This window comes from Thalassophryne amazonica, chromosome 1 (assembly GCF_902500255.1).
Source record: "Thalassophryne amazonica chromosome 1, fThaAma1.1, whole genome shotgun sequence".
In the NCBI taxonomy this organism is placed as follows: Eukaryota; Metazoa; Chordata; class Actinopteri; order Batrachoidiformes; family Batrachoididae; genus Thalassophryne; species Thalassophryne amazonica.
This window is the reverse complement of record NC_047103.1, coordinates 59,206,449-59,221,644: the sequence shown is the minus strand read 5'-3', so window position 1 is coordinate 59,221,644 and position 15,196 is coordinate 59,206,449. Positions and strand designations below refer to the sequence as shown.

Sequence of the window (15,196 nt, the reverse complement as noted above, 5' to 3'; positions counted from 1 at the left end):
TTAAAAACACATGAATATATTTTAAATGTGTTTAACATGTGTAAAAGAATAAAAAGAAACACATGAAGATGTTGAAATTATGTGTATGTGTGTCATGGGGGGCAGCTATTCATTTGTTCTCTGGGGGGGGAGCTATCTGCTCTGCATTTACACTCTGTATTTTACAGTTAATCTCGGACTCATGTGGACACCCAAACTCAGAGGTTAACATCCTGCCAGTCAAAGCTAATGGTACCTTGACACTTTCATGAATTTCATCCCCGCACTGGCATGCAATCTGCTGTGCCAGAGAGTAACCTCATTGTAAACTCATTGTAAACCATTGTAAACTGTGCACGGCTGCGTGCAAGTGGGCAAAGAAAATTTTGAAATGTTCAAAATCTCTGGCACGCATTAATTTTATTAACTACATGTGAACATTGTGCAAACAGTTCAAAAACACTGTGTGTCACTGCGAGTCGTGTCAGTGCAGCGCATCACAGCGCAACTCATCTAAACAATTCTGACAAGATGTTACATCTATAATAAACATAATTTTACAGATACATTATCAAACTCATAAAAAGGAATGAAAATGCCATTACCAAGCCATTACAATATAAATATTATAAATAACTACCTTTGAGATGATTTCAAATGTGTTCTCCACATCTTCAAGTGCACAAGAACAGCTGTAGCTGTAGAAAATTCCTCTGTGATTCTGGCACAATTAGAGGTGGTTTCATCAACCAAGGTCTGAGAGCAAACGATTGATCAACTACGAAATAATTATTTTATATAATGCAGCATCCAGCGACACAAAGCGTAGCATCCAGCGGAACACAGCGGGGTCACATTGGCATGACAAATTGCGCTGCAGTGCGGGAGTTAAATGCATGCAAGTGTCAAGGTGCCTTAAGACAGGCAGATCATCAAAATAAGATCACTATATGTAAACACCAACAAATGACACAGAGGAAGAAACCCACTGAAAATAATTCAGAGAGACTAAAATGAGCAAAAGCAGGGAAACATGACATGAACCAAAATGTTAACCTTGACAAGCATGGCATAGGCAGGTAGATTTTAATGATCGAACAAGTGTTCACAAAGAGCAAAATGACCTACGGGTACTTTGATGGCCTCGATGGCAAGGTAAAACTTTTTTTACCTAAATTAGAGTCTGTTGGATTGGAGTCATCTCTGTACAAGCAGCTTGAAGATGTTTGGAAGAACACCTCCAAAACAAACAAATAGGGACTACAGCTCCAATGCATGACATCACATATCCATAACAAACTTCAAACTGGTTCTACACTGTCTTTTCAGAATATTTAGTGTTTTGAAGACCAATCTGAGTGCATTGCACAGACTTTTTTCATCCCTGTGGGCAGCGATGATGGATTAAATCAAATATGTGAGGTATTTATATATGTTTAATATATCATTTGGTAACAGAATATTAGATGAATTTGTGCCTAGAGTGCTTGCAGATACCATTGCTATTCACAAAGCTTCTTACACTGTGATTACACATTGAAAGGAAGCCAGTTTATGGGAGAACAGCCACTTTTATCACCCGGTCAGTTGATGCACTCAGTACCGATCATAAATATACATATAGAAGTAATTAAATCAGTAACACTGTGAAAAATTATATGTACTGCAGCCAGAACATTTCAACATTTCACACAGTTCTAGTCATGCCTGTCTCAGTATTTAGCTTTTAGCATTTAGTATGAAACTCAGAACAGCACAGACATAAGCAAAGGACTGAAGCGGCACAACAGAATGAAGAACAGCAACTCTTACCACAAGTTGTAACTTCTTTCTTTCATACTAGGTCACAAAATTCCTCTCATTCACCTGGAAAATAATTACGTTTCACCTGATCAGATTTGTAGTGATTTCCTTTTGATGTGACAGTTTTGGCTCATCAGAAAAGTGGGAATCTTAACAAGGCCATTGCAAAGGTATTGTTTTTCCCCACATAGGAGTTTGTGTCGAACTAAGCAACAGTTTAAGTCAAACGGGTTTGTATCACCAGTTTGTGTCGAACTGTTAACGTGCTGTGACATCATCATTTTAGAGCTCTGTATAATGACATATAGCTTATATGTTGGAGTAGGATGGCTAGGCTAAGGTAAGCCGCTAACTTTACAAGAGGTCATTTTATAAATTTTTGTTTAAATTTAGCGAGGCACATGTTTACCTCCGTGTTGTGTTCTAAATCAATAATGCAATTTCACTTTTGTCCAGAGTGACTAGGTAAACCCAAAAATGTCTAAAAATAGAGCCTAGGTTGTAAAATCACAAACTTCCCCTTTAAGAGCAATACACCCATAAATGCCTATAGGCTTCTGTGGCTATGATTGAATAGAAAATGCATCATAGAACTTTTATCTGTTGCATCATTAGTTACACGGCTGCATTGTGGAGTGTAACAGAGAAGGAATTTGTCACAAGAAACCAGATCAAATACAGGTTTGAGTCCCTTGCGCCTTCTGGCAAATGTTAGATGAAATTTCACACTTTCTTTTTAAGAAAATCCTTCTCTCCAGCTGCAGCATTCCACCAGTGAGTACAATAATAACTACATTTTTCCCCCATGTGCTTTCTACCTCAATCGATAATGACAATAAATACAGTTTCCCATGACTGTAATTATAATGAGTGCATAATCTCAGACTGACATACGTATTTGAGTGGACCCACACACTGCCCGTTAATACGCTGATGTTAGTCAGCAGTCTTTGACTACTTTCCATAATGTCCCAGGAGGCGCCCAGTGACGGCAGCGAAGACAGAAAGAATGTATTTAGAATGCACGAGGAAAAACATGTGTTGATAAGTCCGCTTGTACTGACAGTTTTTTTAAAGACATCATTCATACAGCAATGTAAATTGAGAAAGTTGTGTAAGTAAGAGCAGGTCAGAGTCAGGCCTCTCTCTGAATCTCTGCATCTGCTCTTCTTCCTCTCCAGCAAGGCACCAGTTTATATGTCACTGTTTTCCAATCCTGGTCCTCAAGACCCTAAATACTGCTCAATTTTCCATTTGTCCCTGTACTAATCAGAGTAGATCAGTTCAGCCAGGTGTGTGCAGCTCATCAACAGCTGACTGAGCAGATTGGCTCTGATTAGTTCAGCAAAAAATGGGAATTGAGCAAAACTTTGGGTCCCGAGGACCAGGACTGGGAAATACTGGATTATGTACAAATTATGCTTTTGAAAGACAGAGAGAGAGAGAGAGCGAGAGAGAGAGAGAGAGAGAGAGAGAGAGAGAGAGAGTGCATTTTGATATCGTGTTGGACTGTGACATGGAAACAGAAATGTACTTACTGAGAAACTGTCTAAAGAGATTACAATAATGTAAAAATGTTGGAGGTTAGGGCTGAGGTGATACACTTATCTCCCAGTATGATCCGTATCACAATACTTATTCAATATGAATTGATACGTCATAATTCTTAAGAATTTTTGATCTTCTTTGGGCTGTTCTCGTTAGGAGTCACCACAGCAGATAATCCATTTCCATCTCACCCTGCGCTCAGCATCTTTCTCCCACATCCATAAAACTCCTCTTTGTCCTCCCTCTTCTCTTCCTGCTTTGTGGCTCCATCCTGAGCATCTTTCTCCCTATATATCCTGGGTCCCTACTCTGCACATGTCCAAACCATCTCAGTCTCACCTCTCTGACTTTGTCTCCAAACTGTCCCACCTGAGCTGTCCCTCTGCTATCTTTTGTATCGCAGTTTTATATAACAGTATATTGTGATTGTGTGTGTGTGTGTGTGTGTGTGTGTATGTGTGTGTGTGTGTGTGTGCACGTGTGCGTGCTTTTTGAACACTGGGCCATGGTAAAAAGTTGAATTATACATTTCTAGAGACAGTATATCATAAATCATATTTATAAAAATACTGCAGTTGGTGCATCTCAACCGTTTCACATAAAGACTCACCCACATCCTTAATATCTGCACACTCTGGCTGCCACTTCCTAAACTAATTTATCACTGCTCAAATTTATCTTCTCATAGCCAGCCAGTTTTTTCTTTGTGTTTTAATGAAGGCAACATCACGTAATACTCTATAGCAACTTCATTGCGCCCTCTCCAGAATGAAAGTATGTTATCATGTTGTTTTTCTTTTTCCCACCCCTATTACAGAGGTTCTTTCTATACTTGCACAAAAATGGCTGTTATTCTCAGAATCAAAATTGGGCATCAACTGAAAAGCAAATGATCATATTTACAGTTTGCATTTTCATTCATTAACATTTCTAGTTCTCATTTGCAATAACCATTGATGCCAGTGTTTCAGCATTTCCCCGTAATTCATTTTACCAAAAATGACTGATTTGCTTTGTGATAGAAGCTGTTTCACAAACTTCAGTTTCAATTTATTTGCATTTATATTTATATTTATATAGCGCCAAATCACAACAAAGTTGCCTCAAGATAATTTGAGGAAGAAACCTCAAGCAGAACAGACTCAAAGGAGTGACCCTCTGCTTGGGCCATGCTACAGACACAATTGGCAATACGGGAAATTATACAGGAATTTTTGGGAGTCCAAGACGGGAGGCCTGCAGAAGAAAACACCCACTCCCATCTCTGGATGGAGCCACACCTCAAACAGAGAGAAAAAACAGAATCAGGTGGCAGAAAGACAACCATTACAGTATAATTTTAGGGTTTAAGTCGGTCAGCTAAGTAGGGAGGGGCTAGTCTGTGAATAATTTCATAGGTTAGTAACAGAACCTTAAAATCTGATCTCACTGGGACAGGAAGCCTGTGAAGAGATGCCAAAATGGGTGTAATGTGGTCAAACGTTCTGCTTCCTGTCAAAAGTCTGGCAGCAGCATTTTGAACCAGTTGGAGACCCCTAATGCTGGACTGCAGTAAACCAGAAAATAGAATATTGCAGTAGTATTGCAATCTAGAAGAAACAAATGCATGAATCAGGGTCTCAGCATCAACCATAGACAGGATGGGATGAATCTTCGCTATATTTCACAGGTGGAAGAAAGCAGTCCTCGTAATATCTCTGATGTGGAGGTCAAAGGACAACGTAGGATCAAAAATTACACCAGGGTTCCTCACTTTGTCAGTGTGATGTATGACACATGAACCTAGGCTAAGCGTTAGCTAGTCAAATTGATGCAGATGTCTCACTGGACCAAGAACCATCATCTCAGTTTTGTCAGTGTTTAAAAGTAGGAAGTTGCTTGACATCCAGCTTTTCACTGATGCAAGGCAATCTTCTAAGGATTTTATGTGGATGAGTTTACCAGAAGTTATCGGCATGTGTAAGTAAGTATCATCAGCATAGCAATGAAAGGTAACCCCAAAAACACCGTAATATGTGCCTAAGGGAGGGCTATATAAAAGGAAAAAAGCAGGGGGCCTTAGACTTAGGCCCCTTAGGCCCCCTGCTTAGGGGCCCCTTAGACCGCAAATTTAATGTCACTAAGGTTGGAGGTTGTGTTAAATGCACAAAACACAGTGAGAACAACTGGTCAGGTATGGTGTCAGCCATGCAAGGGTCAGTTATCCTAAAATGATTCTCCAGCCTATCGAGTAAAATATGGTGATCCATGGTATCAAACACAGCACTAAGATCTAACAGCACCAGAACTGTTGCTGAGCTCTCATTTAGTCCCAGCAGTGATGAGTGTCTCCAGCTATCCTTATGTCACGTTTTCCTTGTAGATATTGATCTCTACTGTGGCAGTTGTGGTGTTGTCACCAATTTGTCCTCTTGCATTGTTTCTTTTGTACTCTGTGATATCACAGCCATGAGATGAGAACGCTTCTCAGAAATGACACGCAATGCTGCCGATTACTGTAACCTTCTGTGGAATTTCTGTTGGGAACTGCCAAATTCTAAGCTGAAATTTTTTTATGCTTTATTGGTCAAGCTGAGGCATCTCATTTCATGGTCCACAATACTCCAGTACTTTCAAGAAATCAACATCATTGTTCAAACCCCTGGAGTGATTTAAGATGTGTTTAATTTTGTCTCTATAAATCTGTGGGACTCTATTTCTTCTCCTCTCTTAAGACGGAACACATTCCTCCGTACGATGTTGTGCCTTCTATGCGGCCCGTGGTTCTGGTTGGACCATCACTGAAGGGCTATGAGGTAAATGTCATCACTAAAATTATACTACTGCTGATGAGCTGTCTGAATGAACTCTTATCAGCTTTGTTGTTCAGCTAGGAAATTATCAGCACAGTTGTTTAGTCTAGAAATAAACATAGTTTCATGCAGAGAAATGCTGTCATGTGTAGCTTCTGAACAGTCAGGTCCATAAGTATTAGGACAGCAATACGAGTTTTGTACTTTTACATTTGTACACCACAGTAGATTATTTAATTCTGTGGGAATTAACAGAAATTAACACTAACCATTTTAGTAATTTGGCATTTTTATGCTTAGTCCCTCCATTTTCTGGGTGATATATGAGGTGCATTAAAAACGTTTCCAATGTTTCCAGCCACAAAAAATAAAATTACTCACCTGGGGGTTTGAAATCCTAATCCTCTTCAATGTAGTCTCCTTGGGACTGAGCACACATGTCCCAGTGGTTCTGCTATTGTTGGAAGCATTTGTGGAAGGCCTCTTTTGGAATGGTGTTCAGCTGGGTTGTCGCATTCCGCATGATCTCTTCTCTCAACTCAAGTCCTTTTTAGTGTAGTTTTGATTTTGGAGAACAGCCAAAAATCAGAGGGAGCCATGTCAGGAGAGTAAGGAGCCTGACGAATCACAGAATGGGCAGGTGCATTATGTTGGAGCTGGCAACATTTTGCCATCCACAGATCCGGTGCACAGCATCACGAAGGACCACCCGATAATACTCTTTATTAATATTTTGGCCTTCTGGTGCATAATCATGATGCACCACCCCACAGGAGACAAAGAAAAGGTCAACATGACTTTGACATTACTGCGCACCTTCAGTGACTTCTGTGGCCTCAGTGAGTTGGATGTTTCGATTACAATGGCTAAAATTTAGTTTCCAGGTCATAACTCCTGTGAATTTTCTGTGTACTAAAAGTAGGCTTTACAGGTTTTCTATGTCAACAACATTTTATTGAGTCTTAAAGTAAATAAATATGAAATTGGTCACTGGATCCTTGATATCCGGACGGGCCCCTTCACACGTAGTGCGAAGTTCGGTCAAAGTACACACGGAGGAATCGTGTGCAAAACATGCAAACTCTTCCCTGCCTCGAATGCCTCGTACACCTGTTGCTACAACGATTTGCGCACACCAGTGGGCAGCTGAAAGACAGAGTGTGCACTGTGTGAACCCATCGATCCCTCTCACGGTAGGTGTCGGCCAAATTGCAGCTGATACACACAAACATCTAACACTGCTCGTTAGAAAATGTGTGGCCATTTGCACTCTTGACACGACAACAGTCTGCAGACAATCACTGCTGTGCTGGCAGTGAAATTTGTCTAAGTTCCCCACAAGTGTGGCTTTGGTGCGTGCGCTGAACTGACAGGAGGTGTGGCCGCTGACAGAAACAGCTGTGGAGATGTGTCATTCTGGACATCCCAGCTGGACAACACGTACTGTGTTTGAACCAGCCCAGTCTCACGTTTTTGTTTTTTGTTTTTTCATGCTCCCGTCACGAAATTAGTCAAATTTTCATGACGGGCTTTTTTTAATTCACTATTACTAACACTACTCCTACCCCCAACCTTGACCTTAACCACCACAATCCCCCCGCTTCACTTTTAATTTTGTGCAGCCATCACGGAATGAATTAGAATAAATTTGTGCTACCTTAACAAAAAAGAGGAGCTTTTCCCCACAATATCACAAACCAATACATAAATGTATATTTTGTGCTGCTGAATCATGACTTGCTGTGAGACTGGGTTGGGTTGGACAGACATGGACTAACAACTGCCCACTGTTACGGGTGTGTGTCTGTTTGCTGTCATCATGTGGACATAAATAAAAAACATATATTGCTGTGGCAATATATGCTGTGGGCTGCAGCGAGCGTGCGCATGCTCCCTCGCTGCAGCCCATTGACAGGCTACCCCCAGGCTGAAACAGACTGTCAGATCAGAACACGCAGTGGTCAATCTGACTTTCACATCACCCACGTGAGAGCTCTGTTCCATATGATGCTGTGTCACTTCTGGCGCGCCTTCCACAAGCCAGGCGTGCCGGGCAGGACATGCACATGGGCCAGCTGGACACGTGCCAGCAGATGTGGACATGAGAATAACAAACTGCTTCTCATTCATGTCATTTCATGCTTGCTCGCTTGATAAGAGGGATCCTCTCTGTTGATTTCAGGCATTTTCCCTGTTTACAGGTCAGTGATGGTAGCTCAGTGGTAAAGTTTTGAAGTAGCAATCAGTAACATGCAGGTGCGAATCCCATGGGTGGTATGTTTTGTTTTTTATTCCACATCAGCGGCGCGATGTGGTTCCACAGGTACCAGCTGATTTTTATTTTTATTTAATCCACATAAGCGGCGCGATGTGGTTCCACAGGTACCAGCTGGTTTTTATGTTTTATTTAATCCACATAAGCGGTGCGATGTGGTTCCACAGGTACCAGCTGGTTTTTATGTTTTATTTATTCCACATAAGCGGCACGATGTGGTGCACCTCGCGCTGTGTTCCTGCTCGAAAGACACCATCGTGTGCACGAACCCTCGCACCGGGATCGTGCATGCCTGCCTGTCGGCGCAATGTTTTGTGGTGCGCTAATTTGAACTGTTTCACCCTGTTTTGCCGTATTCAACCAAAGTTCATACTATGTGTGAAGGGGCCTAATATAAATAAAATCTGTGCATGGTGGATCCTAGATCTCTGGATATAAATAGAATAAACAAAATCTGTAGTTTTTGTCAAAAGCATTTCCTTTCAGACATTAATGACACAAGTGTCTGTGTTACAACGTTTGGAAAGAGGTGTCATTTGATTTAAACTGTGATTTGCTTTGAAGTTATTCATTCCAACTAGACTCTAACTCAACTCGGCAGAGAGCGATGTAATGTTTGGAGCTGTGCAAATGGAACGGAGGATGATTCTCGTTTCTTGCCCGCAACAAGACAAAAGTCCCAGTTAGTGACTTTAATCCACACAAAAGTGACTCATGACTGACATCCTTAAATGGCTTTGAGAGGGGTTAAGAAGCGTACTTACTACTTCTGAAAAGCAGTGAACCAGAGAACCAACGAAGCAGTGGGTCAGAGCACTGCTTCAAGCTTCAAGCAGAGCCGCTGCAGAAGCGGTTGATTGCAGACCCGCTGCACGGTCTGCAATCAAAAGAGAGAAATGATCATTTTCCCAATAAACACGCTCAAAAACAATGTCCGCTCTGAAGGACCCATAAGGGAATCATTAAGCAGAAAGTCTATTGATGTCGGTGGATCGAATAATTTCTTAACGATTCTCGAAAAGAACCAGTTCTCGATGCCCAGCCCTATTACAGATGCAGTTGCTTCTGCTCATCAGTTAGCAGCATAGGCACAAATTTTGCTGACATTCTCCGCATGCCCAAATCCTCCATCAAAATGGAATGTACCGAACCTGTGCAAGATGAGATGGGAGTCTGCAAGTGTTTGGATGGTGACACAACGGTTATCCATGACCAATGCCCGTATTCTGTCAGTCACTTGCCATAATGTGCTTCGCTCTCCACTGATGTGTGCCCATTTTTGAAGTGGTTATACCACTCTTTTATTTGCGTTATGTTCATGGCATCATTGCCAAAAGCCTGCTGAATCTTGTGAATGGTTTCTGCTTGGGTATCACCAAGCTGTTGGCAAAATTTGATGCAGTACCTTTGCTCAAGCAAGTTCTGTCATGTTATAGCAAATAAGAATCTGATGGGTGCTGAGTACACGCGTTCACTCTAAGGATGATTGCTAGTGGTAGATGCACTCTGCGGGCTGGAACAAAGTCACACTTACACAAGAAGGTTCTCTTGCCAATAATGAGAACTTGCAGGCTTCATTTCTTTCACTGGGATAAAATAAGGTCAGATACTTATTGAATGCCCCTCGTATGTTCAATGTAAATGATAATAATAATCAAGGCTTTGAACCAGTTTGTGGAACGAAAATGAAAAACAGAAAACTAAACTAGAAAGATTACGAGCTACAGCGTGATGTCAGTGGCTGGTCTCTCCAAAACCACTTTGTTTTGTGTGTTTATGATGTATAATGTAAAAGCTAGCGAGAAATAAACACTTCTAAAACTGAAAATGCTGTTTTTGGAACCTAATAACACATCTGAACTTATTTACAAGACATTTTGCAGATGTTAGTGTAGTGACGTCACAGGCTGGTCTAGTTAGCTGCAAAACTGTTTTGTTTGTGTGTAAATATGACCATTTTGTCATATATTATGGAAAAGCTAGTGAGAAATACACACTTCTAAAACTGAAAACTCTGTTTTTGTAACCTGATAACACCTCTGGAGTCAGTTACAAGACATTTTGCAGACCTCAGCATGCATGCTAACTTCCGCTAACACAAAGCTAATTTCTGCTCTTGTCAAAAGCTCATGTACATGCAGACATACACACTCCTGCAGACACTGTTAAATCATAAATATTGTTTAGAATTGATTGACTGATTGATTGATAGGTACGTAAGACAATTTGTACATGTTCTTAATAAATTAAACAACTGCAAATTATGAAGACCATGCTCATACGGCTGAGGGTTTTTTAGCATTGCATTATATTTCATGATCCAGAAGAGAATTGTTTACTTAAAATGGTTGCAATCGGTTAATGGCATTATTTTTTTTGTTCATTCTTGAAAAGTTTTCTGTTTACAATAACCCGGTGAGGTTCACTTCCTCCTGTTGTTCACTGTGGCCTGCTGACTTCTTTTTAGCATTTTTAAACATACAGTAATCCTGCCTCATGAATGCAGAGCATGGGCTGATGCATAAGGTTTAATTAGATTGCCCATGTAGGTAGGCGATAGTCCATGGAGGATTTTGCATGTTAATAACACAAGCTTAAAATCTGACCTTGCACGAACAGGATGCCAGTGAAGGAAGGCCAAAATTGGGGTAATATGGTCAAACTTTGTTTTCCTAGACAGAATTCTAGCAGCAGCATTTTGAATCCAATCTAGAAGAGACAAAGACATGAATCGAACATTTCTGCATCTGGCATAAACATAATCTGTCAAATCTTCACAATATTACAAAGGTGATAGAAAGCATTCTCAGTAATTTCTCTAAAGTGTAGGTCAAAAGACAGTGTTGGATCAAATGTCACCCCAAGATTTTTCACTTTGTCACCTTGACGAATAACGCATGAGTCCTAGGTTAATGTTAACTGGTCAAAGTGATGCATGTGTCTCACAGGACCAATGACCATCAATTCTGTCTTGTCAGAATTTAAACGTAAGAAGGTGGAGAACCTGCAGGAACCCATGCAAACATGGGGAGAACATGCAAACTACACACAGAAGAGCTCAGGTGGGAAGCAATCCCAGGACCTTCTTGCTGTGAGGCAACAGTGCTAACCATTATGCCACCATGCCACCCACATGACATAACTATAGACCTGTGTGTACAAGTAGCTGTAATTTATAAATGGGAAATACAATATGTTTGTTAAACACCTTGATTTAAAGCTACAGTCGTGTTCAAAATAATAGTGTGTTTTAAAAGTGAGTAAAGCTTAAAATCCTTATAATGCCTTTTAATCCATACATGCAAATGCTTAGGGAACACTGCACATTCGACACCAATTCAAAACATGGAGAAAAATTTATCTAATTTGTTGTTACTTTGCAGAAAGTGAAGAAAAGAGAATATTAGGTTGTTCAAAAAAAAAAACTCGCAGTGTCTGCATTTTTCTTTACAAACTGAAACATTTACTGTATAAATTAAAAAATGCTCTAAGATTTAGCTTTCCTGTGAATCACTGAACTTATGGCCCCTTCACGCACAGTGCAAAGTTTGAATGGCGTTTGGACAAAAATGGCGAAACAGCGTGAAACAGTTCAAAATTAGCGCACAAAACATTGTGCATGAAACATCGCGTCAACGGGCAGGCATGCACGAACCCAGTACGAGAGTTTGTGCACGCGCTGTGTCCGTCGAGCAGGAATAGTGCCAGGTACAGCACATGGCGCTGCTTATGTAGGAGAAATAAAAACCAGCTGCTACATGTGGAACCACATCACGCCGTTTATGTGGAATAAATAAAAAAGAAAAAAGAAAAAAAACACACCGCCCGGGATGCAATCTCATACCTTTCAAAACCTCTGATTCACAGTCAGAGACTTTACCACTGAACTACAGAGCTGTTCTTTGAAGCTGCGGGAAGCTGCCTCATATCAGGAAGAATCAATCAATCAATCAATCAATTTTTTTATATAGCGCCAAATCACAACAAACAGTTGCCCCAAGGCGCTTTATATTGTAAGGCAAGGCCATACAATAATTATGTAAAACCCCAACGGTCAAAACGACCCCCTGTGAGCAAGCACTTGGCTACAGTGGGAAGGAAAAACTCCCTTTTAACAGGAAGAAACCTCCAGCAGAACCAGGCTCAGGGAGGGGCAGTCTTCTGCTGGGACTGGTTGGGGCTGAGGGAGAGAACCAGGAAAAAGACATGCTGTGGAGGGGAGCAGAGATCGATCACTAATGATTAAATGCAGAGTGGTGCATACAGAGCAAAAAGAGAAAGAAACAGTGCATCATGGGAACCCCCCAGCAGTCTACGTCTATAGCAGCATAACTAAGGGATGGTTCAGGGTCACCTGATCCAGCCCTAACTATAAGCTTTAGCAAAAAGGAAAGTTTTAAGCCTAATCTTAAAAGTAGAGAGGGTGTCTGTCTCCCTGATCTGAATTGGGAGCTGGTTCCACAGGAGAGGAGCCTGAAAGCTGAAGGCTCTGCCTCCCATTCTACTCTTACAAACCCTAGGAACTACAAGTAAGCCTGCAGTCTGAGAGCGAAGCACTCTATTGGGGTGATATGGTACTACGAGGTCCCTAAGATAAGATGGGACCTGATTATTCAAAACCTTATAAGTAAGAAGAAGAATTTTAAATTCTATTCTAGAATTAACAGGAAGCCAATGAAGAGAGGCCAATATGGGTGAGATATGCTCTCTCCTTCTAGTCCCCGTCAGTACTCTAGCTGCAGCATTTTGAATTAACTGAAGGCTTTTTAGGGAACTTTTAGGACAACCTGATAATAATGAATTACAATAGTCCAGCCTAGAGGAAATAAATGCATGAATTAGTTTTTCAGCATCACTCTGAGACAAGACCTTTCTGATTTAGAGATATTGCGTAAATGCAAAAAAGCAGTCCTACATATTTGTTTAATATGCGCTTTGAATGACATATCCTGATCAAAAATGACTCCAAGATTTCTCACAGTATTACTAGAGGTCAGGGTAATGCCATCCAGAGTAAGGATCTGGTTAGACACCATGTTTCTAAGATTTGTGGGGCCAAGTACAATAACTTCAGTTTTATCTGAGTTTAAAAGCAGGAAATTAGAGGTCATCCATGTCTTTATGTCTGTAAGACAATCCTGCAGTTTAGCTAATTGGTGTGTGTCCTCTGGCTTCATGGATAGATAAAGCTGGGTATCATCTGTGTAACAATGAAAATTTAAGCAATACCGTCTAATAATACTGCCTAAGGGAAACATGTATAAAGTGAATAAAATTGGTCCTAGCACAGAACCTTGTGGAACTCCATAATTAACTTTAGTCTGTGAAGAAGATTCCCCATTTACATGAACAAATTGTAATCTATTAGACAAATATGATTCAAACCACCGCAGCGCAGTGCCTTTAATACCTATGGCATGCTCTAATCTCTGTAATAAAATTTTATGGTCCACAGTATCAAAAGCAGCACTGAGGTCTAACAGAACAAGCACAGAGATGAGTCCACTGTCCGAGGCCATAAGAAGATCATTTGTAACCTTCACTAATGCTGTTTCTGTACTATGATGAATTCTAAAACCTGACTGAAACTCTTCAAATAGACCATTCCTCTGCAGATGATCAGTTAGCTGTTTTACAACTACCCTTTCAAGAATTTTTGAGAGAAAAGGAAGGTTGGAGATTGGCGTATAATTAGCTAAGATAGCTGGGTCAAGTGATGGCTTTTTAAGTAATGGTTTAATTACTGCCACCTTAAAAGCCTGTGGTACATAGCCAACTAACAAAGATAGATTGATCATATTTAAGATCGAAGCATTAAATAATGGTAGGGCTTCCTTGAGCAGCCTGGTAGGAATGGGGTCTAATAAACATGTTGATGGTTTGGATGAAGTAACTAATGAAAATAACTCAGACAGAACAATCGGAGAGAAAGAGTCTAACCAAATACCGGCATCACTGAAAGCAGCCAAAGATAACGATACGTCTTTGGGATGGTTATGAGTAATTTTTTCTCTAATAGTTAAAATTTTTGTTAGCAAAGAAAGTCATGAAGTCATTAATAGTTAAAGTTAATGGAATACTCAGCTCAATAGAGCTCTGACTCTTTGTCAGCCTGGCTACAGTGCTGAAAAGAAACCTGGGGTTGTTCTTATTTTCTTCAATTAGTGATGAGTAGAAAGATGTCCTAGCTTTACGGAGGGCTTTTTTATAGAGCAACAGATTCTTTTTCCAGGCTAAGTGAAGATCTTCTAAATTAGTGAGACGCCATTTCCTCTCCAACTTACGGGTTATCTGCTTTAAGCTACGAGTTTGTGAGTTATACCACGGAGTCAGACACTTCTGATTTAAAGCTTTCTTTTTCAGAGGAGCTACAGCATCCAAAGTTGTCTTCAATGAGGATGTAAAACTATTGACGAGATACTCTATCTCCCTTACAGAGTTTAGATAGCTACTCTGCACTGTGTTGGTATATGGCATTAGAGAACATAAAGAAGGAATCATATCCTTAAACCTAGTTACAGCGCTTTCTGAAAGACTTCTAGTGTAATGAAACGTATTCCCCACTGCTGGGTAGTCCATCAGAGTAAATGTAAATGTTATTAAGAAATGATCAGACAGAAGGGAGTTTTCAGGGAATACTGTTAAGTCTTCCATTTCCATACCATAAGTCAGAACAAGATCTAAGATATGATTAAAGTGGTGGGTGGACTCATTTACTTTTTGAGCAAAGCCAATAGAGTCTAATAATAGATTAAATGCAGTGTTGAGGCTGTCATTCTCAGCATCTGTGTGGATGTTA

The 15,196-nt window shown here is 40.5% G+C and overlaps 1 protein-coding gene and 1 long non-coding RNA gene across 11 annotated transcripts in view; both read left to right on the top strand.

Annotated features, from left to right (window-relative positions):
• Nucleotides 1-15,196, top strand: part of cacnb2a (calcium channel, voltage-dependent, beta 2a) — a 282,202-nt gene that overhangs the window by 229,601 nt on the left and 37,405 nt on the right. For 9 of the 10 annotated variants that reach the window (XM_034170637.1, XM_034170652.1, XM_034170683.1 and 6 more), the window contains one exon: nt 6,045-6,125. The exons of the other annotated variant lie outside the window; for it this stretch is intronic. In XM_034170637.1, the coding sequence (XP_034026528.1) occupies nt 6,045-6,125 (81 nt within the window). The remainder of the gene's footprint in view (nt 1-6,044; nt 6,126-15,196) is intronic. 10 annotated transcript variants of the gene reach the window in all.
• LOC117510846 lies at nt 9,644-13,934 on the top strand. Its single transcript, XR_004560826.1, has 3 exons — nt 9,644-9,851; nt 10,727-10,730; nt 13,923-13,934. It is a non-coding gene; the product is annotated as an uncharacterized LOC117510846 (long non-coding RNA).